The following is a 25,338-nucleotide window of genomic DNA, read 5'->3' as shown; positions in this document are numbered from 1 at the left end:
ATTTAGAAATAAGTTTTTTTTTTCAAGATCTAGTTTTGCCATAGCATATGATCATTGGAAGTCAGTAGCTGATGTAGCTGGAAAATCACTCAGAGAAAATAAGAAAAAAACTCATGATAGCAGAGTCTTGTGAGCACTGAATTTGCTATTGATTTCAGCAGGGGACACGATTACAAAGGCAGACAAAATTCCCGTTTCATTTAAGTTTATCTGTCGGTTTTTCAGAAGAGCGTATGATTCTGTGATTAAAAACTCTTGGTTTGAACTAAGCTACTGTTCTGAGTTAATTAAAATAAATGAGAACTCGATAGACAGTTTCCATACAGTTTCCCTTGGTATATTTTCAGACGTTTGGCTCTTTAGAAGCAGAAAGCCTGTCACTTTGCGGTTTGTGTCTCTGAGGGCAGACACTCGCATGTTTGTCTGTGTCAGATTGTTCCATGTATTTTCAGATCCCAAATGTCAAAGCTGCTGAGTGGGAAATTGAGGGATAGTGAAGGTTTCAGGTCCTTACTACCTTTAAATATTTAAATCTATTTTAACTCATTCACTCAGACTTTGAAGAACATCTTGTCCTTTTTCGCCCACCACGACAGCAATGCTCTCTGTCTAATTGCTTTGGCTCACACTGTTAAATCTTCCCCTTCCTTTTGCTTATGACATGTCAGAGCTGTTGTTACAGACGTGAACAGTGGTGTAAATGGGGAAAGAATTGTTAACAGGAGAAGGGAGCTCAGCTGCAGAACAATTACCTGCAAATGCAGTCCAGTGCGCATGCAAACTGGTGACCCTGGAATTCACGCTGCCAACGTGCCTCTTACAGGAGCTATGGGAGGGGAGAAGACTGCTTAGGTTAGGCAGTTGATTTATTCTCCATTGTTATATGCTGAGGTGGATGAGATGGGGTACTCAGTAGTGAAACATCCTGTGATATCGTTTAAAAAGGGCAGGTAGACAGCCACTCCTTCAGCTTGTGAGGTGCTGGAAAGCCCTGTCAGTGTTTGAGTAAATCACCATGGACCAGCTTTCAGAAAATGTAGATGAGATCTTCAGGGTGCTTAGTTATCTATTGGGATTGTCAGAACAGCTTTCCTCCCCACAGTATTTCTTCGGAAATCTGGGCAAGAAAGCAGAGATGTCCCCATTATTTAGGAGAAAGCACTGAGTAACAGAATCATTAAGTTGCATCGGACTGTAACTTACTTGCTCTGAGCTGTGCTCAACATGCATAAATCTTCAAACAGAAAACATAAACACGGCATGATTCGCAGAGGTGTCAATTTTTTCCGGTGTCCAGTTCGATGTCCCTCGCAGAGCAGTTAACGGTGCTGGAAGGCTGAAGTTGTACTCGGGAACAGCAACATCTTCCTAACTGCCGCAGCTGACGGGTGTATTGATGCATCGCCGAATAAAAGGAGCAGTCTGTAAAGCTTTAGGAAAGCATGAACATAATAAAAGCTTTCCAGTGTTGTGTTTTAAACCGTAAAAATGGTATCAGCTTCAGAGAGGACCTTTGCATGAAGAGTGGGTGTGTGAGGGTGTGATTCTGGAGGTGCTGGGCTTTTAACAGTCTGTTAATCTCCTGAGGGTTTTCTCTCCCACTCTAATGCCTTTAGAAAACTTTTATCCACTTTTTCTTGGTTGTGTTGTGTGTTATTGTTATTACTAATATTTGTTTTGCTTGCTTATTTGTTTTCTATCAACTCATACAAGGTTTAATAAGAATGCCTTCCCTCCTGATGAATTAGCTACACAAATTTGACCTTCCTGGATAGCAAACAAAGACTGCCATAAAAGGTTCCGTATCACAGAACTAGCAGAAGCAGGCACTAGATGCGTCATGGGAGCTGTTCACATGGAGGTCGTCCACACTGGTCCTGATCCTGTACCACTGAACATTTTACTACTGATCCTAATGGAAGAAGAACAAAACCCAGTATCAGCTTTCAGGGAAGAGGGGCAAATAGCAGCAATTACTCACAGTCTCAGCAAGGGCCCTCATTGTACACTGATCAGACTGTAGTTTGTGTATATTTGCTGTTGGAAATAATTTTTAGACTTTTTTTTTTTAATTGAAATAAGGTATTTCATCAGTCCGTAAAGTTATATTATTATTGTGTATTCAGACTGTGGTCTATGCCTCTCCCGGTTGCTGTTGCCAGGTCACTTGCCCTCAGTCAGTTTCTCAGCTACAAAATCAGTTGTTTTTCTTGAAGGATGTTTTGTGGGCTGATTAATTTTTTGGCTGAAAAGTATTGCATATAAAGCAGATATGTTCCGACTTGGTGCCCCAGTGGCTATCCAGTAATGGATATTACATATCCATTCAAAGCCCAAACGAGATTAACACCACTGTTCTCTCCATCTGCCTTTGAGAAAGAATCCAATAAATAACGAGGCATATAAGGGAAGATTATCACATTATATTCAGCATTTGCAGTAGCTTATTATAAGTTGTATAAACTGGTATCATTTGTGTATTAATTATTGAAAGGAGACAGGAGTCCGCTCAGAGCAGGTAGGCACCATGTCTGCTTTGAGCTCTTCACCCAGCGCAGCACCAGCCTTGCGGGCTGCTCGCTTTTCTCTCCCTGCCTGCAGTGGTTTTACCCTGTTGGCTCCTCAGGCCGTGCCTCATACGCACACAGAAAAGCTGCAGGTAAATTTTGCCGGCCTATTCAGAACATCCTGTACTGCAGAGCCTGGCCAGCCTCTTGAAAACTTCTTATTAAGATTTTATTGGTTGGCTTGATCTGCAAGGGACTGCAAACAGGGAGGGGATAAAAAAGCACTGTGGAGATTTTGCCTGTTCTGGTTGCTTTTAACTGCAGATTTCAATGCTGTGCTGTGAGTGTCGAGTCCAGCTTGGCCACACGGCTCCCTTGCAGAAGCCCCCTGATCTACAGCCAAGTGTCTGTGCAATGTGTAGGGAAGGAAGTGTGTCCTGTCATAGTTCAACAAATAAGACCTTCTTGCATAGCTCTTCCTTCTGTATCACCTGTCCTCCCATTGCGTATTACAGCACAGCAGCAGCAGCTGCTGATTTTCAAGCAGGTCATGAAAATAATAGCAGTAATACATACCCAGAAGGACTTTCAACAGAAAGGGGAGATTGTTTTGGCAGCAGCTGGAAGATGATTCCAAGCCATTTCTGTCCGTCTGTCTGACCCGGCCTCTGTCATCTTCCAGCAGCACAGGTTTTTGTAACAGTATTTGTTTTCTCTTAGAAACTAAAATATTGTAATCTACCATCTAGCCAGGAGATGCTGTGGCTTATATGTGAATGCAAAAAATGAATCCCAATATCTACCAATACCATCATTTTTTTTCCTGAAGAATTGAATGGATGTCATTCTTATGTAATTTATAGCTTTTCAGTAGAATATGTTTAAGTAGAATCTTCAAATTTTTCATACCGACTCAAAATCTGTACTTATTTATAAGATACAAAATTAGCATAATGAATGAAAGGTTTATAAAGAAGACTGCAAGAAGAAAATGAATGGTGACAGAGGAAATACTTTGGATGTCTATGGGTAACTTCGATAATAGAAATGCAAATTTTACTTTGACTATATTAATAAAAGTTGCTTTGAGAAGAGATATTTCTCATTAGATGTGACTTGCATCTGCACAACATGGTTTTCACATCAAAATAAGGTAACTAAATTCTCCAGGCCATATGTCCTGTTCCATCTAGGAGACATGAAGTCTTTTTTTGATGATGTAAGGTAATTTTTCAGTCTATATCATTCTTACCATGCATGAACTCTGTCTTGTAATGATTATACAACCTTCTTCTGTACTATTATGAATAAGAATTTTACAAGCCAAGTCTAATTGATCTGTTTATTTATGAAGCTAGATTAAGGAAAATACTATTAGAAAAGAATGCCAGGTTCCAGATAGTAGATTTTGATGTTGCAGACCAAGACCATCATTTGGAAAATGATGACCAAAACAGTACTCTATAGTTTGAATTTCTTTTGACATGCTTCTATACTTTCCCAAATACCACACAAGGATAGTAAATAGATTTGTTGTGCATTATGCTGCTTTTCTAACACCAATGGATATTAGAAGTAGCTCAGACACAGGAAGGAATTAATGTTGCAAACACGATGACACTTGTTGGTGTTTGTAGTAGAATTCATCATTCCTGAAAAGATACTTATTCTACTGCTTTGTTTTTAAATCCATAAATTTTCACCAGTAGCAGAACACTTGAATTTCACTATATGACTGCAGGATGCATGGCGTAAACTATGAAACAAGAGAGGAATTGTGCCTTATGTTTAATTCGTCATACCCTCTCAATGTGTTGCCATTCTCCCTCAGGATTTTAATTTAAATTCCTCTTCACTCTTAGGCAAAAATTCATATTAAATAGTCAAGTTGCCATGAGTGTTTACTCCTGTCACCATGACTTGTGGAAACTTCCTCCTGAGGTGCCCACAATTAGTGAATATGATGGCCAAGATTAGTTCTAGGTGCTCATTTTACAGTTCAAGGTTTTCAGGGCAGTATCTTCTTAATCCTGAGATACTAACAATTCCTTAACTATTTATAATGTGTGGACAATTTTAGTACAGGGTTGTTTATCTGGTAATATTCTGTACTTAAATTTATAAAGTTCAATATTTCTTAGAATTTACCCTCCAGATCACTGTCGTTCTTGGGTCTGTGGTTCAAATAACGTGATAACATATCTTCTTCATTCTGTATGTTTAACACAGAACATGTGTTTGCTAGAGGATCTTGCATGGCTTCCTGGGTATTTATGTGCAACCTAACTATGGACTATGAAAATCCAGTCCCTGGTTTTAATGGGAAATAAATTCAATTTGCACCTGTAGAGGAAGAGACCAGGAAGAGAGTGGGAAGTGTAAGGAGCACTGTGTCTGCTCTGCAGCTGAGATGTGTATCTTACACTTACGTTGTTCTAATGCTGGCTTTTAATCAGGACAACAGCCAGTGCTTTTAATATGGATTCAGTATATATATATATATATATATATATACACACCACTATTTTGCTGTATCTCACTTCACAAGCATTTGATTGCCTAGGCAGGCATTCTGCAGATGAAGGGGTTGTTCTAGCAGATGTGTCAGAAGACCAGGCCTGTAACTGGCATAAGCGTGCTTCTAAAATTTAATGTTGTTCTGGTTGTGCTTCTTCTTGCTAACTTTATACAAATGAGTGAAAGTATGGAAGTATTACTTAGGATTTTTTTTATATCTCTTTGTTTTGTGGAAGAAAAGGAAGAAACTCTACTCTAAAACTGGTGGTATCTTTATTTTGTTTTGAGAATGTTATTACTTTACAAAATTTCTGATTATTTTCTGAAAATTAATGTACTCTCTGTAATCAAAGATGAATGTTGCTTCCTTGTCTATTCTCTTGTATTTCATTGTTTTTTCCTTGCTGTCTTCTGCCATTTTTCCATATAGTAAAAACTGGTCTTTGTAGTGATCCCCTGGCATATGTGAGTTATGATTTTCTCCTTCTGGACTTCGTTTTTGAATGTTATTGATCATTTGTCAAGACCCGTAAAACTTTTCTTAGTCACAGTTTATTCTTGTCATTTGTATCCGCCAATTTTACTTTTGTGTTCAACAGTTTGCATATGAGGTGAGTGGGACAAGGCAGTCAGGTCTCGGTGAGAACAAAGCTCTTAGTCCTTTTGAATTCTGATTGCTTTTTTCTGTAACTGTGTTCATATGTATGTCAAACACAGATCTTTGTCTGTTTAAATAAAAGTAATGATGCTTTGTGATCTATTCCATTCTCTCTGTTTCAGGATTTACAGGTGTTGTGACTCAAGAAGCATCTGAACTTTCTTTTAAAGAGAAGAAACAAGGGGGAGTAGGTTGCTTTATTTATTTATTTATTCTCAGAACATTGCTAAAATGGAAGGCTTCTGGGCTTGGCAGTTTTACAGCAACTTGATAAAATAAAAATAATTGTGCCATCACTATTTTATCTTGCTTCTTTCAGATGTGCTTCCTTCAGAATTGCTTCTTTCTTTCATATATGTGGAACTCTGCTTGTCAGGGAGGCAGTCTGTTCACAAGCTCTGCCAGGCTGAGGGTTTGAGAGAAAGTAAACAACTCAGTTGGAAACATGGATAGCAAGCATTGCATATACTCTAAGAAGCAGAGATATGCTGCTGTATTATACAAGAGTTCACTTAATGAAAAAATAGTTTTCCTCTTAGAAGGAATGAATCGTTCTTGCTAACCATGGTAAAGTAATCCAATCACGCTTGACAACTGCACTCAGGCAACTTTTCTATCAATTTTTTATAGCACCTTTCCTGAATTAGAAAAAGATTTTTGGTCCTCTGTTGCAATATAAACTGATGTTTATATGGAATAAATCCTCATGCTAGAACTACCTAGAAAGAACCGAGAGAAAAAGCTGGGAACTACCTATGAGAGCTGGGAGATGAGCAGTTACTGAAGAAGTCTTTTCCTACATATGAAATAGTTGCTCCTCATCTATTCCATATAAACTAAGCTCCCTCACCTAGCACATGGAGCAGGCATGGTGATGGGGAGAGACAGAATGAGGAGAAAGTATGAAACAGGTTAGGTGATACTGTAATCAGAAACAAGGTAAACTGGTTCCTTAGGAGGGAGCACACAAAACAATAGGGCAGAAGACCAAACGAACATGGTTTCAGAAAATACATGCTTCTGAATAAGATTGTTTAGGTATGATAGATGCATTGTCAAGCTGATCCAGCTATAAGCTAAATACCTGAGTTGAAGAGGAGAAAAAAACACTACTGAATAAGATCAATCATTGGGGTGTAGGCTATTAAATGTTGTCAAGTGGTAAAGACTGGATATACTGCTCTGAAACTTAAGGAGATAGCCAAGCATCTTTGAGTAAACTTATACTCTTTAAATCAGAAATGAAAGTTTGTTGTTTCTTTCATGGCATTATATGTCAGGGGCCAGTATTCTCAGAGACTGTTTCACAGCGTGAAATTACAGTTTTACTCGGTTCTTTATATTTCTGACCTTGAGATCTTGATCATTACAGTCTATCTATCTGACAACTGCAGAGTTCAGAAAAAGTTTAGATTCTCTAACAATAAAAATCTCATTTTGTTATAGTTAAATAATGAGCAATGCTCTTCATGCAAAGTGAAAGAAGCCATATTCATTTTGTTCTACAGAGAACATAGCACAGAAAACCCACACAACTCATTTGTTTTTCTTCTATAGCTAAAGAGTTCACCGCACAATTGCATGAAAATGCAAACTGAAGTTTTAAGGAGGCAATATTTCAGACTATTTAGAATTGCTTTCTTAAAATAACAAAGCTTTCATTGATTTCTACTTCCCTAATATGTTTTAGACTACAAGGTTTCGATTGTTTAAATTTATGTAGAAAATAGGGGGAATAGATAGGGTGTGCTTACACTATGGAGACTCTCACAGGACTTCAATTGCATGTTTCTTTATGCATTGATCTGACTTTGTTGTTTTGTGGTTCTGCCACCTTCTGAGGACTGAGCACTAATTGCCAACACTGTGGAAGAATGAAGAGGACCTAGTAACCAGATTTAACAGTGACAGCTTGCTGTCCTCTTCTCTTATCAATGGCTAGGAAATGCATTTCTTTTTATGTCAGTTAATATACGAATACATTGAGGAATACAAAGTGATCAATAGTAGTCATGACTTGAAGTTTTCACTTTATAGACCTGCAAGGAACATATAGTAAAACCACTAATAATAATAATAATAATATTAGTGCCTACTACTAGTTTTGGTGAATTTTTCAAAAATATGATTTAATCTCCCTTGTAATTTATGTTACTCTTACTATTTTTCTCAGCAATACAGTGTTGGGGTATCATGATGCATACATTATTTCTGACACATACTTGTAGCTGGATTGCCCTGAACAAAATGTCAGATATAGTATCCTGAAGGGAAGCAGACTTTGGTCACTTTTTAACCTTTTCTGATATTTTGGTCAGCTTTTATGGGGCGAGAGCAGGTGGGGAAAAATTGCTTACAATCATCGTATTTGTATTCTTCTGAATGTTCTTCTTAGGGATGCTTGCCCTAGAGTTAGCTACAGTTTCCTAACACAAAGAAGAAATTGCCTCAGAATAAAAGCATACCGGAAATTATAAATCTTCCATAGTTGCAGTAAAATATCGGAATAGAAAGGAAAAAGTAATATTGTGTGTTATATGGCCTATTACTGACTTCTAGGCATTATTGCATAGCAATCAAAGCTTCTGTGCAGAGTGGATGGAACTAAATGTATAACTGCTAATTAAGCCTAGACAAAATAAATTTTATGTGGTGTTTCCTATAGGTAACATCGTATGACTGTGGCAGACTTTACAGGGAAATGAATGCCAAATGAAGAAACTGCTCTGCTGCCGTGCATGTATTAGTTTTCCTTAGAAAAAAATATCAAGAAATATTCTCTGGTTATCTTATTTGCCACAGTGGGGTGTGAGGTTAGAAGGAATTTTTCAAATGCTATTCGTGGTTTTAAAGATTTTCTAGTTTAATTGTAGAAGCCAGTGAAGAGATACAAGGAGATACAGCAAATATGGACTTTTTTTTTCCCTCTGTCAGCTAAGAGAGTGATAACTGCCTGTTTTATATCATATTTGCAATCCCTGTGTGTTGAATGGAAACAAGGCTAATTCACAAGACTTCTTAGAAATTCTTTGTTTTAGAAATTTTCATTAGATTTTTAATTTATTTGAATTGTTTTCATTTGATAGTTTTGTTGTCGATGCTCTTTTTCTTAAACTAATCGTATATCAAGAGACCCATATTATTTTTTCTTCTTATAATGAGTTTGGATATGCAAAAAAAGAGTAAGAACACTTGCTGCTTAAAAGTTACCAGAAGGCAAAGACAACAGAAAGTCTAAAAGTTCCTTAAGTTCCTCAGGAATTTTTTGGCTGCCTTCTTTAAATTAAGGGAAGTGTGAAAGTTTAAGAGCTTGTTTTTACTGGTAAAATCTTTACTTTAAAATAGTCCCTCGATGTCATGCGTGAGATAAATCATAGCTGTGGTTGTTTTGACACTCTGGAGTGTAGTTATATTATGCACTGGTTTCCCAAGAGATCTTAAAATTTAACAAGCAGAGGCCAGTGTGAGTGATGAAATGAGGCAGCGGCAGAGCCATTTCAATTATACTTTTATTACACAGCCATTCTTCGTGGAGCACTTCATGCTTTTTGTATTGCTTACTAGAGTATGAAGCGCTCCATGTAAAGGAAAGGTAGCTCCGATTTTATGACTAAGTGGACAGTGTGATTTCAACTTGCTTTGACAGCAGTGCTGTGGTTGTAGCAGCAGGAGTAACACAGGAGAGAGCAGGGAAGAAAAGGCTGCTCTGTGCAGCTGTCATGGCTAAGGCCCTCTGCAGAGAATGCTGTTTTGAGAATTCAGAAATAATCTAATGAACTGAGGTAATTGCACAGATTTTAGGTTTCCCTTGTTTCATTTTGAAGATGATTTACTGTTCCAAAGCTATGCTTAACAGAGTTACCTTCTTTTTTTCTTTTCTTCCCTGATAGGCAAACTCAATGGTTTTACTATTAAACAAGTTCCTTATTATACTTTTTTTTCACTGCTGGTTGCATAGTTATCTTCTTGTACTGTGAATTCTTCCTGAATGTTTGTTTTTAATATAGGTTATCATCTAGAAAGCCTATTAAATATTTTTGAAGTGTTAATAATGTAACTTACACTTTAGATTCCCAATAAAAGTTCCCTTTACATGTGAAAACAGTAACAAGTGTTATACAGATTACATGAGCATCTATGTAGTTAAAGATCTGAAAGTTTAAACTGTCTTTCTCACTACATTTTAAGGAGTAATTTAGAGTTATCTTAAGGGAATATGTTGAAGTAACTTCCCATTTAAGACCATAATAACAGCACCAGGCACTGGAAACCCTGTTGGGTTTCCTAGGATATTCAACTTCTTTTTTTTTCTATAGTAAATTTATCAAGTGCCCTCTACTTGCTTTAGGGTGTGCACCTTTTTGTATTATTTCATGTGACCCTTCAACCCTTGGTATGGTCGAGCTGGCTCCACTAAATGCACAACCAAAGCACACGTAACCCAGACAGAAAATCACCAGCGTTTTTTTTGGGACAGCACTTCAGGGAGGAGACAAAAATCATTGCTGGTTCTTTCGTGATTGAAGTGTTGCACATATTCTGGTCAGGCTACAGTTGATTGTGGTTATTAAATTCCCATCAGAATATACTAAATTTCATTCTAATGCAGTGTTATTAGAAATCTCCCTCAATGTCTAAGGTAATTGTTAATTTAGACCACTTGTGTCTTTCTGAGATTAGCGAGAAGGGAATCTATTTTTTCTCCCTTTACAAGCAGACCTGTTAAATCCTTTAGCTGAATGGGTAACGATTACAAGTCTCAGCTGACAAGCTACAATTTTTTCAATTCCTGAAAGGTCGTTTATAATAACAGAAATGACTAGCACAGCACACCTACAATATCTGTGTTGTGAGGGAACTCTGATTAGAATTTCATCTAGTACCAAGGGATACACTTTTTGTATGCAGAGGGTGGCTGTTAGACTGCTATTCATGTCCACGGCTACCCTGGCCAGCATCAAATGCTCACATTCCTTTCTTAGGAAAAAAAAAAGAAAAAAAGAGAGAAAAAAAGTGATGGTATAAATGCAAACTGCTCCCATTGATGGAATAGTCTTAAGTTCTGATTAGAAACAGATGTGCAATATTTCCTGTTACAGAAAGTATCATGTAAATAAAAGCTGTAAAGATCCAGGGCAGTGTTAGCATAAAGGAAAAGAGGGAAAATGAAATTTCAGAATGTGCAAAGGGATTTCTTTTTCTTCTGTTATATTTGTGCTCAAAATTACATACTTAGTGTTTGAGAGCAGAGCTCTATCTCTTTGACAGTGTTGGGAGAGAGTCTTGTGTTTTGTGTTATTTAATTATTTTTCTTTGTTCTTGCTATCAGAACTCTTAACAATGCTGGTATGTGTGTGGAATTTCTGGTGTAGGTCGAATACTTCTGGTATGGTTGTAACTCTCGAAAATTCAGGAAGTTTGTGAACATCACCACTGGATACAAGACTGCAAAGGTTCTACAGCTCTGCTTTAGTATATCTTCCTCGGGTTGTAGGGAAATTCATACAGTTCATGTCATGATGTTCCTTCTTTTGAACCTTCAGACCCCAAGTACCTGTAAGAGCCCAGCAAGCTTCTGTGTGTTGATTCAGGAGTGGTAACTCATGTTCTGTTCTTTGCTTGAACCTTCATATACTTCAATATCTATTGTGAAATCTTATTTTCTCTTGTAATATCTGTGATCTGAAGTTAGATACTTATTATGCACCCTTTTTTACTTTGCTTCTGAGCTTAAAAAGGAGCATTTTTTGGACAAAATGAAGTGAATACCCTGATGCAAAGAAGTTCAATCAAAATTGCTTCTCAGCAATTTAGCCAGCTATTCTGTTCAATTTTGGACGAATGATGTACTTCTCTGTTTCATTTTACTTTTTTTAAATCCTTCCCATATAATAGACTGCCACAGTATAAAGAATGTTCCATCTGACAATATGCATACATATTTTCCAGGAATAAATTAGAACATTTCCCAGTGCTCCAGGACATCACTGTTTAATATAGGCCAATAGATCAAAGACAACTAATGTAGTTTCCCTCCTGGGTCTGTTAAAGCCAGTATAAATGTGACCCTTTATAACATGTTCTGTATTATTTAGAAAGCCACTGTTTCCCTAGAGTTAATCTGTTCAAAAAGTTATTGAATTTGGGCTTCTTTTTAAGTGCATCTTTCTGTGGTACATCTGCTTATATAACTAGTTAGCTTATTTTATGTAACCAGTGCACCTACAATACCATGTTGCATTTGGACTATGAACCAGCGGCCACAAATAATTTCTCCAACTAGTAACTTCACATTTCATATATAGAGCCTTTACATAGTTAATGAAACAGACAATTACCAGTTTGCTAAGGAATCCAGAAAGGAGTATATTGAGGTGATCCTCAATTCTTATTTTTATATATGTGATTAACCTATACAAAGTAATTTCTACTTGCGAAGAGTAAATTATGTGTTGTGATATCTGTAAAATAGCTCTGCTATTCTTGTGAAATGTCTATGTGATTTCCTTCACAATACCAAATAAGTAAAATTGCTATGTTCATGTGTATGTAACAGAAATGAAGAGTATGTGGTTTGTATGACTGGTGTATATGGACTTATTTTCAAGAGATTCCTGTGTAGTATGTTGCTTACCATATTAAACACTGACAGCATATTTTTCAGAGTAAGACAATTTGTGAACTTTACTAGAAAAGGAATTCTTTAAATGATACATCATTAGTCTAAATATTAGCGCAAAGAAATGTCATCTCACCAATAGAAATGAATGATCACAACCATAACATGATTTGAAAATCTCTCCTAACATTTAGGTGTTGCTGTATTTATTACCTGACTGTGAAGTAATTATTAATCTACAACTGGGAAAAAAGGAACAAAATGCTTTGTTCTCCTATGGAAATCAGAATGAGGAATAAAAAAGGTTTGTCATTTTTTAGAAAAACTCCAGGATTAAAAAGTCAACATCTTTCTAGTATCTATTTGGTATTTGTTTCTCAGATTATGAAATAGTGCAAAAGCAATTTTTTATAATTTGCAGTAGGAGAAATCTGTGATAGCTATACCCAATTTATAGGTACGTATGTTGGTTAGCTTACAGATAGAAACTAGAGATGTTAGTGTCCAATTTCATGATTAGATATCATTGATGCTATTTCATAAATACTATTATAATATGAATAGTATTAATATTATGAATAGACTTTATCCCTGGTTTATAGGGAATAAATGTGGAAATAATTGACTGATTTGAATTGATTTGAAATTGAACTGATTTGAAATCTGTGAATTTCTGAGATGTTTTTGTTTTCATCCTCACCAAGCTGAGGAACCATGAGTTCCTGGGGGTGCGCATTGCTGGATGTCACGACAGCTGACAAGATTGATGTTCCAGCCTTGAGCTCATACATTAAGTGACCCAACTGTCTGATTGGGCTGTGTAATACAGCTCCGCAGTGCTTTATTCCCACTCTGTCACACACTGTAGTTATTTATTATTCTCTCTTACACAGTTTAGCACACTTTGTCATACGCTCATATGAATTACATCAAAGATCAGTAAGGTCTTTTATTTTCCCTGTGAGAATGAAACTTAATCCTATGAAAATTAGCGGGCATTATTGTCCCCACCCAATCTGTGTTGTAAAACTCACAAGATAAAAGTTGAGCATTGTTTGCTTAATTTTGCACTGAAAAAACGGTACAAGCAATAAGAGTTTTAGACACATGAAAAAAGTCTGGTCACAGAAATCATTACTTTCTGCAAGTAGACACAGAGAATAGTTTATATGCTTTGGATGTTGATACGGAGAGGGCATATGTGGCAGACTTGCTGTTTCAGACTTAGCTAGACAGTCTTACAAGTGATTTTTTATTTAATGAAATTTCAAGTGGCTGAGGTAAAGCATCAAGTTCACTATAAACAAATCCTTTATTATATAAACAAATGAGATTTAAATTACAGTGATTTTTCACCTGATATAGATCAGCGCAAAGCAAATAGTCATTTACATTACACCTTGTAGCTGCAGTGTATGAATATGTATTGCAATGCTGACGAGCAGAGGCTGCACAGGAGAAAAGGATACAGCCCTGTTCCTTCCTCCGCCTGGCTTCTGTCTGGGAGCATGGGATCAGGGGTCTGTGTGCATCCAAGGGAACCTCCCTTCCTGCTCTTGCAGCCTGTGTGGGAGGATGAGGGCAGCTGAGCCCTAGGATCCTAAATAGCAGCTCATGTCAAAGGAGATAAAGGAGCCTCAGTCATTCTTATCAGTCTCTTTGCCTTGCCTTGCCGGGCCGTGCCATGCCGTGCCAAACTAATGATTCTTTCTGTAAAATCTGATCAGTCAAGAAGAGGAAAAACAGCTTGGATCTGACCTTTCCTTACATTAATGCTACAGGGCTAAAGCAGTTGGATTTATTTATTCTTCAACAACTGTGTATTTTATATACCTAAGTATTACTTGCTCAATTCCTTAGTGTTGGAACCGTGTTGGCCACTGTGACATGTCATTGGGGAATGACCAGGCTTGGAAAACTTGGCCCAAGAAATATCCAAGAGGCAGCAGCGAGTAGAAGCGCTGGGGCATGGGGTGGGAAGGGGGCGGCTGCTCTGCGGGGTGGCTGCACGGTGTCCGGAGGGCAGGTCCAGCGGTGCAAGACCGGCTGCACGCAGACACGCACACGCGATGGACGTGGTTTCTGGGTTGAGTGGTTTTAAAAGAAAAATTCTTAACACTCAGAAGGGAATCCTATTGCTGGGTTTGATCATTACATTAACTGTCAGGGTAGCTACAAACTGTTTTTTCTACCTTGTTGACCAAGTGGTCTGTATGTGTCTCTCAAGTGCTGGGTAAGGTGGTAGCTGTTGTTGTCATCAGGCAGAAAATGATTCCTACCAGCAAGTTTGACCTTCACTTGAACTATCAGTACTGTTAAGTTGTTAGTAATACACATTTGCTCCAGCCTGGTGCATTGGAGAACATTTTCCTGACCCATTTCTGTTTCTCCCATGTATCCATAGTATAGCACTTATAAAATATTTTCATTTCTCCTGTGCTTTACCACTAATGATTAATAGTAAACCTAGTGATGAATGTGAACCAAAGGGTAGCAATTATAATTTCATTAATCACCTAATAATTGGGATCTAGGGCGAAACTGTTACTTTAGACTTTTACATCCTAAGGAATTAAAGAGAAATTTCTATTAATCACTGTCCTATCTGCTGACAAGGCCTGCTCTAACAATAGATCTAATCACTTCAAGATGGGCTACAATTAGAATGAGGATGATAAAGGAGTTCAGCATCTGAGCCAGCGTCTGATCCCAGGAGGTTACAGGAAGGAGCCTGTCTATTACACCAATGATTTGACTTTAAATGTTATGCATTAAAGTCATGTTTCCCTGGAGATTTATAAATGTTTAAAGCTTTTAATAAACTTAACCTGACTTCGGGAGTATATTCAAAGCCAGATGGTTTGTTACAGTTTGATCTCTCTGTGGTGATTTGGCATTCCATTTGCTGGGTCATACATATCCCCACACCCCAACCTCTCCAATGGAAAAAAAAAAGTATTGAAATTAAGGATTTGTAATATGTTTATTCATTTTTTTGCATGGAAAAATGTCTGGTTGCAATTTCCTCATTGTTCCTCAGCTTATTCATAAAGTTTGAGCAGATGTGTGATAAAATGGTAAATTAGAAAATAGTGCTGTACCTGATTTTGTATAGCCACAGAGGAACTTTGTCATAGCATTAACAGCAAATATGCCAGGCTACTTGAAAATAGGGAAATATATCTTATGCTGTGTATTTCAGACCTCCAGCTGGGAAGACCATTTTTTGTGTAAGTCTTCCAGAGAAATTCTTCAAGTTCACTGGCTCTCTCTTATCTGGTCTAAGTACAGAAGTAAATGAAGCCACCAATGTGCAAGCAACATTCAGAAAATAAAGACTCCATGCACAGAAAAATAATGAATTTTCTAAAATCTATATGTAGAGATAAGCCACGGGTATCCATATTTAAGATACTGAAATGATGTAACTAAGGCAACTGGAATAATAATTTCACATCACAAAGAAGCTGGTATAAATGGGATTTCAGGGAGTTGTGTACATTTTCCAGAGGTATATTTAAACTCTTTCAAGCAAAAATGGCTTGTCAAAAGCATGAAAATCTGTTGGAATTATCAATGCTTAATGTTTATGTTTATCAATCATTAATGTTTATAGTAAATCTCTGCAATTTTTAAAAAATAAACATTATAAATAATTTTCTAAAACAAATAGAGCATTTAAATGTTTGCAAATTAAACCTTCTAAGGCACAAATAGTATGTGATTTTATAAGTGGTTCCGAGTTTTGAGTATTCATAGGATATCACTTAGCTCTTATAAGTACCAGGGTATAAAGCAGCCTTGCCCATGCATTAAAAACTCACTTAAGGCCATTCCAGGGGCAAGATTATTGAAAGCATTATTAAAAGCAAATGAGTTTTGGACGTCGATTAAATATTTGAAGCAGGCTAATCATACATGGGATAATTCATCTGGTAGAACAATATAATTACCTTATATATACATAAAGTACCACTTCGATCCAAATTGTTCATTTCAAGGTAGTGTTAGAACTGTACTCTTTCTAAATCATGCTTTTGTTCAGAAGAGTGGATGGCTTCCTGTTCCTAGTAGCAATCTAAAACGAGAGTGTAGGAGCCTTTCTTATGGTGGGTACTTATGAACAGTGCAAACGAAGTCAATGGAAAAACTGCTTTGCACCTTGTTCATGAAATGAACACGTTTTTGAGAAGTTGAGTTCTAGTCTTGACCAAGTGATTAGGTGAATCAGATCTGATTGAGGTGAGGCAGAGAGTAGTTCAAAGGCACAATCTGAGGTAAAAACAGCACAATCAAATACTTTGTTATTGAAATTGAGCTTTGCAAATAATTGTAATTTTCATAGTGAATGTAACTTCCCTTTCAATTCAAAGTTTGTTTGAAAGCAAGTTTTGTTGTTTTCCTTCATGGTCTTTGCTATTCCTTTTTTTTTTTTTTTTTTTTTTTTTTTCAGTTTAACTCTGTGAGGCAGTGAACTGTTTGCCTTGGTTATTTGCTTCATCACATTCAAATCTGAGCTGTTCGGCTCAGTTGGTGTTGCTGCCTGTACTGCTTGGCGAAGCATGTGTCTCAAAAGGAGGATTTGATAAAACTTCTAAAGCTTTAGGTGCTTAGAATAAGCAAACAGAAACTGTACCTTTTGTATCTAAGTTCACTAGAGCTAAAAGGGGCTATACCTCTTTGTGTGGCTCATTTAAGTCCCTGGTTCTCTTCAGAGGGCTTTAAGACCTTTGTCCTTTTCCTGTGTAAAAGCACACTCCTTTTCCTTACGGTATGCTTGTACTGAAAGGAGAATTTGGAAGTCACTGTCCATGAGAATTTGTACACACAGAAGACATTCCTTGGCAGCATGGAGAGAAGAACTGTCTTGAAGACTGGAGTAGATGTCTTTTAAATTCAAGCGAATTGGATTTTATGCAGCATTCACTCACCTCTTACAGTATGTTTTCATGATTCTGATCAAGGCTCATTTTTCCACAAAACCTCTTAAAAATAGAGGGAAAATATGAGTGCCAGAATCTTTTATGAGCAAATGAACTCAACTTCAAAGCTGTGTTTGTTGTAATAGTACTGGATTAAATTATATGACCTAATTATTACATGAAGAAAAGGTGACTAGCATCCTTTTTAATACAGGCATATTATGACATGTAACTGGAAATAATTTGAAGATCATAAAATTAAACCTTAGCTGCTGTTATTACACTCCCCTTTCTCCTTTCTTAATGAAGTTTCAAATCTGTCAGCTGTTATATTAGGCTGTACAGCAAAAATATAAGGACAATTTACAATTGTGAAGAAATGTTGGTATTGACTGAAAGTTTTATTTGGCTTCACTAACTGAAAAAAAAAGTCTTTTGCATTCTTGTTATTCGTCAACACTCACCACAAAATGATTGCATACAGAATTTTGAGAATTTTAAGTGGAGTTCAAAATTATTAGTCTGAAAAGAGTCCACTCTAGGATGATGTGCTCATTTTAAATGATATTGTAAACAATGCAAGTCTCAGCATAGACCAAATGAATAAAGAAAGCTAAATTTATATAACAGCATGGAAACAGAACACAAAGAACAGAAATATCGAGATTAAATGTTCCCAGAAAACAAATTACTTTTAAAACTGTTTGCTAACTATTGCTGTTAGATTTTTGACACTGCTGCAAGTTCTTAAAAGGCTTATGTAATGTCTTTTTACAAATATGTTTATTTTTTGTCTCCTTTTTTTCATAGTGTTGATAGCACTTTGTCACACAGGAGGGTACACAAAATACAAGTTTTGTCTGCATGTGTTTTGGTGCAGTTCCAGTTTGTTAGAATGGAAATGAATAGACATATACTGTTTTCTGTTACTAAAGGCTTAATAGTAGGGTTAAATAGTAACTGAAGGTGTGGGCTTTACATACCATCATTTAATATTCATGACTATGATTTTTTGTACGCTTATACTCTATATTAATATACTTGGATATATAAAGAATTTATAATATAGAAAACACATTTCACAAGTGATCTTGCTCTGCTGATCATATTGAAAAGTAGAGCATGAAAAATAAAGAAATGAAAAAAAGCTCTTTATTTGTTCTTAGAATATTTGCTTCCTTCCCTCTCCTAATACCATTTTCTTCACACTGTCTTTCATACTTGCACAGATTTTTATATATACTGTATAATGAGTAAAATAGTATGATGTTATGCCCACAGATAAGGATATTGTAGATCAACATACTTTAGAATTACTCTGGAATGAAGTTTCTCTATAAGCAATTCTGTATATTGTAGTGAGTGCTTGTATATGTGTTTTTATTGTTGTGCATTTGAGATGGTACATCTCAGGGCAGCCAATTTCTAGAACTCCTTGGGTCATGAAAAAGACTTCTTGTGCTTTCTTCCATGAGTACTACAAATAATAAAATTTCCTTATTTGTCCCTTTCTCGTAAGGACTGAGAATAGCAGCAGCAGCTGTATTATGGCAAGTACTGCCATTTGGGATCCTGCTGGCAGATAATATAGTGTAGCAAAAAGGTGTCATTATGATGACTCATTTCACCCAGGTTGTGAAAGGCTGTGATTCATTAGAGCCAAATATATGCTACAGAACATGATATCTACTGCAGCCTGAAGTTTTACAATAATGGAAAGGCAAGAATAAAGTAGATTTTAAGAAGAAGAAGAGGGGAGAAGGAAGTCCTTCTACCATCAGTTGAACATATTAATTTTCAATTGACATTGAGCAAAATGAATATGCAATGAAAGTAGAAAATAAAAACAGTACAAATTTAAAATGATGGAAGAGAGGCTATGTAAAACCACTATACAGTTGACTATTAGGAATAGCCAATATTCACACACCTTTGCATAAAATGCTTTTATGTTCTTCATTGTTGTTCTTTCAATGTATCCTCCCAGATATGGGAATCTTGGCTTAGAAAAAGATCTAGCATACTTATTTGACATTTTAAGATAATCAAACGATTTATATTGTTCTTTGTTTGTTTGTGTAAGAATACATTAAGATCTGTGGCTTGAAAACAGTTACTGATGATTTAACTATGCTCAGTAAAGGCACTCTCATAAGTCTTGTTGCAAAATTAGGATGTGAAGTTATTCTTAAAAATTCTGTGAGGAAACTTTTTTTTTTTCATTTACATCAATCCTTTAAATCCCTACAACTTTTCTTAACAAAGGGCAGAAGGAAAATAATTGCTAGATACATGGAGATTTTGTTTAGACAAACAGGAGAATATGTTTTTTGTATCCTGCATCTTACACTAAAATTAACTTTAGATTCCAGAAATTCCTCAGATTTTCAGCATATTTAATTTATTATCTCAGTAAATTTTGTTGACACCTTCTACCTGCTGTAATTTAGGACTTTAAATTCACCTTGAACTTGAACTGCATACTAACTGAAGAAATCTTTCCATTACTTTGTTTTAATTTTTGGCAAAAGGTGTATTTGCAAATATGCATAGTGTGCTTGTGTGTGGTATCAGCTCTACTGCATTGTGCATGCAATGCTTTGTTAAATGATTTTTGGCAATAAATGTTTGCTTTTTCATTTTTTCCTCATGGTGCTTTGCTCTAATATTGAAGTTGTCTTATATTTGCTAGAGTTTGTTTTCATTATAGATGCCATCTGTAGAACAACTTGGCTTCAGACTATGTTGGAGAATATACAACCTCTTCAGTAAAAGTAATTCTTATGTCAAGATATGGGCATGCTATGGATTGTAAATTTTGCTTTTATTGCCAACCTCTGCCAGATTTTACTTGTTGCTCTGTGCAATTCTGTGTTGAGCAAAATATTTTCATTGTTATTCTCTGAACAGTTAAGGACATCATTTCAGGATTAGAAGGAAAAAGGCTTCTCAGTTTTACTTCTTACTCTTTTTTGTTTGATGGTGTTTTTTTACCCACAGTGGAGCAAAGAATGCATGGCTTGGTACTAGTATTTTATTAGTAATCTCACTACCAGTGTGTTGGTTTTTTTTGTTTGTTTGGTTGGTTTTGGTTTTTTTTTGAGTACTGCAATTCAGGCATCAGAGGGAACTTTCCTTACCCAGTCACTGCCATTGCTAACCTGCATACTATTATGATAAGAAATGTTTTCATTTATTTGGTTTTAAATGCTATGGCAGCATGGAGTGCCAGCTCTGCACAAGGTGTTAGAACCTTACAATTACTGAAGTTCCATAAAGACTTTTGTGGTCATCAGCTTTCCCCATCCCCAGTGTGGAAGTTCCCATAGGATAGCAGTGAGGGACCATAACTCTGAGGGATGCCTTTTCTATCGGGACTCACCTTGCGTGGCACGTCCAGCAGCGACGCATCTCAGGGCCCAGGGGTGGGTGTGTGGCGTGGCTCTGATCTCCTGTGTGTCGCACATCTTGTGAAAGAGACTAGAGTCTTTTGCGTGAAACTTGACAGGTCTGCCATATGGGATCTCTAAATATTTTAGTGAAGTAGAACACCTTTACAGACAGCACAAACATGTATCTGAGTCTGAGCACCTTGTACCAAAAAGTTTCCGTGGGCAGCAGTGTATGTCCTGTACCTGTGAATCTGAGGGTAAGGAGTGTTAAGGGTGGTTCACAGGCAGGAATCTTTGCCTCTGTTCCCACACAGGTGTACTTGTGCTGGATTGTATCTCTTGTCCAGTAGTTGTGCAGCAAGGGCAGGGTCTTTTCACTCAAATTTTCCTGCGTTTGTTTGCAGGTTTGGATTGCAACAGCACCATTCAGGCCCAGTGGTGGGCTACAGCATGGGAGCCACGCTTGAAGCATCCAAGGCTCAAGGGTGTATTGGCCACACTTAATGTGTTATTTCCTTAGATGCTCTTGCACCCTCCTTTATGTCCTAGTGGCAATGGAAGAGATGTGGCCAGATGGTAATGCTTTATTGGTGCACTGCTGCACTTCATCTGTGTTAGGCTGTGAAGCGATGGTTAGGTGACCTCTGCTGCACAGCGAATGCTTCAGCTGCCTGAAGTCTGCTCTAACTTACCCAGGTGGCAGAAATCTATTTTCTAACTTTCATCACTAAGTTGAAGAGCAGCGTAAAGATGGTTCTGCTATTTTTTTTTAATCTTCTGCTGAGTGTCAGCAAAGGTGAACGACAAGCTTGATGCCTTGAGTTCCTTGCATAGGCATAGATAGCAATGTCATTTGCAGCACCTCACTGCTGAGCGTATTTTCATCGTATTGTTGATCAACATTGTAAATCTTAGAAAAGCAAAGATTATACAGATGTGCTTCGAATTACGCTGCGCAAATGATACTATGAATGCATCGTGTGTATCTGTTTTACTGAATTATGGTATAGTAAGTAGAAATATTTAATCTCCAAATTCTTAGCATATCATTGCCTGGGAGTCATTGAAGAATTACTTGTTTGTCTTGATTTGTAAAATTAGCTCACTGAACGGATATACAGACTTTATAACTAACTGACTTTATAATTAACGACAATAACAATAATAATTTTGCTTTTCCCACGTTCTCCCTATCATTATTTATGTTGAACATGCATAGGAAATAATGTTATATTAGTGTAAGGTAGGTTTGTATTAGGTACATTGGCATTGAATAACTTTCCCTTTTTTTTCTTGGCTTGTTTTTTGTAGCTTGCTTTTTTGCTTTTTTATTTTTAATTAAGGTAGATATTCCTAGTTGTGCTAATGGTGATGGATAATTTGTGAGGAAATCAGGTATTTTGCTTTTGTCCAATTTGTGTAGTTGTTTGCATCCATTCTATTAATACTAATCTTAAATATATACATATAGCCAACAATTATAGATAAGATTTTTTTTAATAAATGTACAATAGAAATTTTCTAAAAATATACAGATTTTGTATTAAAACTCTTTAAATATTAGGAGTTTAAGGTGTAGGTATTGTTTTGTTTTAGTATTGAAAAGAAATAACCAGAAAATTTAAGGTCACTGTATCCATGGCTGAGAGAAGCTGTCCTGGCAACATGCCACAAAATGACACAGTTTATTTCCCTTATTCCATCAGAAAATGGTAATTTGTTGATTTAAAAGGTATCATCCATACTTCAATCTTTATTTTCCATGCCTTTGGGAATAGCTGCAGTTCACTGCTGGTTAGACCGATCTACCCTGATATATGCATGTATAAAAATGTGTAGATGCATTGGAGTTTTCTTGTGAGGCTTAACTAGCTAGTATTGCTTCGTGAAAAGTTAAAATCAAGGCATTATGATGAAAACAATAAATAGCATTGGTTGAGAACACAAATGCACAATATGCAGTGTAAAAGATCCCAAAGTGTGGCACGAAGTAGTCTGTAGCCCTGTATGCCGTGAACAGAGGGCTGGAGCCATGTGCAAACTCCTTTGGTATGACTTGGGGTAGTGCTAAGGGAAATCCTAAGGATTGCAATTTTTCCCCCAAGCATAAAGCCTGTTTGGGATGTATCGCCTCTGCTTCAGATGACAGTTCTATCATTTTACAAAACATATTAAAAACTGTACTTCAGTGGTTTAAGAATGGCTTAGTGTGGGTGGGATAGTTTCTTTCTGTAGAAACTCTGTAAAGCTAATCAAAATTCTGCAATTCATATAAAATTATTAAAAATTTATAAAATGATTAGACATTTGCAATCAATTGCAAATGAAACCGCACTGAACTTAGCCATTCACTGGAGACTCTGTTATGCAAAGCGCAAAGGAGTATGGGAGGATAAGGATGAACCTTCCTCTTAGCCACCAGCCCTGAAAACAGCGTTGTAAATATGAATTATGAGTGAAGTATCTATTGAAGCCAAGAAGGTGAACTAACACTGACTAGATGTTCAAACCAGAATGTCAATCAGCATGATCACTGCGACTCATCATGCTTCACTCCCAGCAGATGGTCTGATACCACACTTGTAATTTATTAGCTAATGGGAGACACTGTATTAATTTAATACTCTGCTATACTGGCTTACTGCTATGTGGTGCAATTTTGCTTTGGAGCATGACCTCAATGAAATCAGCTTTAAGTCTATAACAGCACTAAAATAAATCATGTGTCTCACCATGACACTCCTAAATGTTGACTAGTAATTAAAATTTGCATGGAGATGCGTGTATCTAGCCATCAACATGAACTGTGTTTTATAGTCTGATATCTTTGGTATTTATGCATTAATTAAACTTCGAGCCCTTTGTCTAGTTTTGTAAGGGTGAATGCAGTCCTCATTTGAATTGGTAAGAATCCATAATTCAGACATATTTTCAGAATTTTGTGACTCCTAATTTTATCTGGTTTCAGCAGAGGGTTGAATGTCTAAATACCTTTGAGAAGCTGGGAAGATTTCTTTTTTTTTTTTTTCTAAAAGTGTTTTATTGACTGTATGAAAATTCAAAACTTGCTAGAATCTTTCTCTTGAGCTAAGAAAGTCTCAAGATATTTTTTTTTAAAATTGAAGAAAAAGTTAGGAAGGCACTTTTTCCATTACCTTAGAATTAATATTTTATTTATATTACTTTCATGATGTGTGTCTCCATCAGTCTGAGATATATGGTCAAGTGTATTCTTTCCATTTAACTGCAAGTTTTCAAGGTTCTCTGGGGATGTGGTATCCAGTATTTCTATTAAAAGAGAGCACACAGAATAGAGTTTGACTTCCCTAAGGGAAACAGAATGAAGTTGGCACAGATTGCTCTATAGATTCATAAGCAAAAAGGGCAGGAGGAGGAAGATGTGAGATGTATGTTCAGTCAGCAGCACGACTTGGTCGCATTGGTGGCATTCAACACTGGGTCACTAGTCTTAGGAAGGTCATCTGTATAGGTGAATGATTTCACAATTTTTAACAATACAGAATCATGTAGGTCCTTGGATTTCCAGCCTGCAAGATTGGGAATTTTATGACTACACTTTGGCTTTTGCTCATCATAGCACTCCTGCACAGCTATACTGCATCTAGTTCTTAGCCACACCTCTGTGTGTATTTACAACACTGTGTTTTGTCTCTCTGCGATTTGTTTGATGGATAGCTGCCTCTGAGTTATGCTCCATGTTAGTACAACTGTTAAAATAAAGCCATGTAAAATTTAAAGACATAAAGACAGGTCTTATGTTTAAAATCCACTAATGGACAATACATAGTAAACTATCTCTGCAAGTTACAATGAATGTTTATCTTTGTACTGCATCAGAATTTATCACAAATGCGGGGAGGTATGGATTTGTAGTTGAAGCTTCTAGGTAGTCTCTCTAAAAATTAAGTTTCCAGCCTTTAGATGGGAGTAAGCAGCATGCATCTATATGAAATTTGCAGCACCAAATTCTCTCTTGATTAAGGGAAAGAGGAAAAAAATATTTACAGCAATGTTCACTGGATATTGATAATTAGTTTCTAGTAGTTAATAGAATAGATGGAATTAAACCAATGCAGTTAGCTAGCAGTGTTTTGCCAGACAAATAGGATTTAGTGGTATGCTGAAAAAAGTTGGTGGATGGTAATGGATAAGTGACAGCTTGGATTAATTTCAAAATGTAATGCTCTTTCTTGTAGGTATGTTAGTTTCTGAATGTTAAATAAATGATTCCTACACTGAATTCTGAAAAACTAGTTATATTAGTTTGTAAGAGTATTTTAAAGGCAAGATTGCAGATTCTTAACAAGAATATTTTCCCTCCAAAATTTGTCTCATCATCTTAACGTTTTGAATCTGTGATGAATGATGGAACTGAGGTGGCACTGGAAAGTCTGTAATGCTTAATATTTTGTGAAAACTGTATGAATATAAGAAGCAGGAAAGCAATGAAAATGCGGCTTGTGCTAAGGAGACTAAAGTCAGGTATAGAATGTCTTATGTACTAATGAAGTCACAATCTGTGAGTACACAAGTGTAAACTTGGCAAAAACTAATCATTTCACTTATGATTGGTAACTCAGAGAGATGTGGATTATTTTTGATTTTGATAAAAAACTTTCAGTTATTTCTTATGCTGATCAGGCAGTTATGATTACCTCTTTGTTTGAAAAGGAGTTTTTCTTCTGAAATTGGGATCTTGTTA

At 36.5% G+C, this 25,338-nt stretch overlaps 1 protein-coding gene across 10 annotated transcripts in view; it reads left to right on the top strand.

Annotated features, from left to right (window-relative positions):
* Positions 1–25,338, top strand: part of PCDH11X (protocadherin 11 X-linked) — a 490,061-nt gene that overhangs the window by 238,470 nt on the left and 226,253 nt on the right. The window contains exon 6 of one of the 10 annotated variants that reach the window (XM_048077765.2): positions 5,805–5,915. The exons of 8 other annotated variants lie outside the window; for them this stretch is intronic. In XM_048077765.2, coding sequence (XP_047933722.2) covers positions 5,805–5,822 — 18 coding nt within the window. In that variant the 3' untranslated portion in view covers positions 5,823–5,915. Of the gene's footprint in view, positions 1–1,713; positions 5,764–5,804; positions 5,916–25,338 lie in introns of those variants that run through there. One more of the 10 variants, XM_048077778.2, reaches the window with a different exon arrangement.

This window comes from Anser cygnoides, chromosome 13 (genome assembly GCF_040182565.1).
Source record: "Anser cygnoides isolate HZ-2024a breed goose chromosome 13, Taihu_goose_T2T_genome, whole genome shotgun sequence".
Classification (NCBI taxonomy): Eukaryota; Metazoa; Chordata; class Aves; order Anseriformes; family Anatidae; genus Anser; species Anser cygnoides.
Note: the sequence above shows the minus strand (reverse complement) of the source record. Positions and strands in the feature narration are given on the sequence as shown.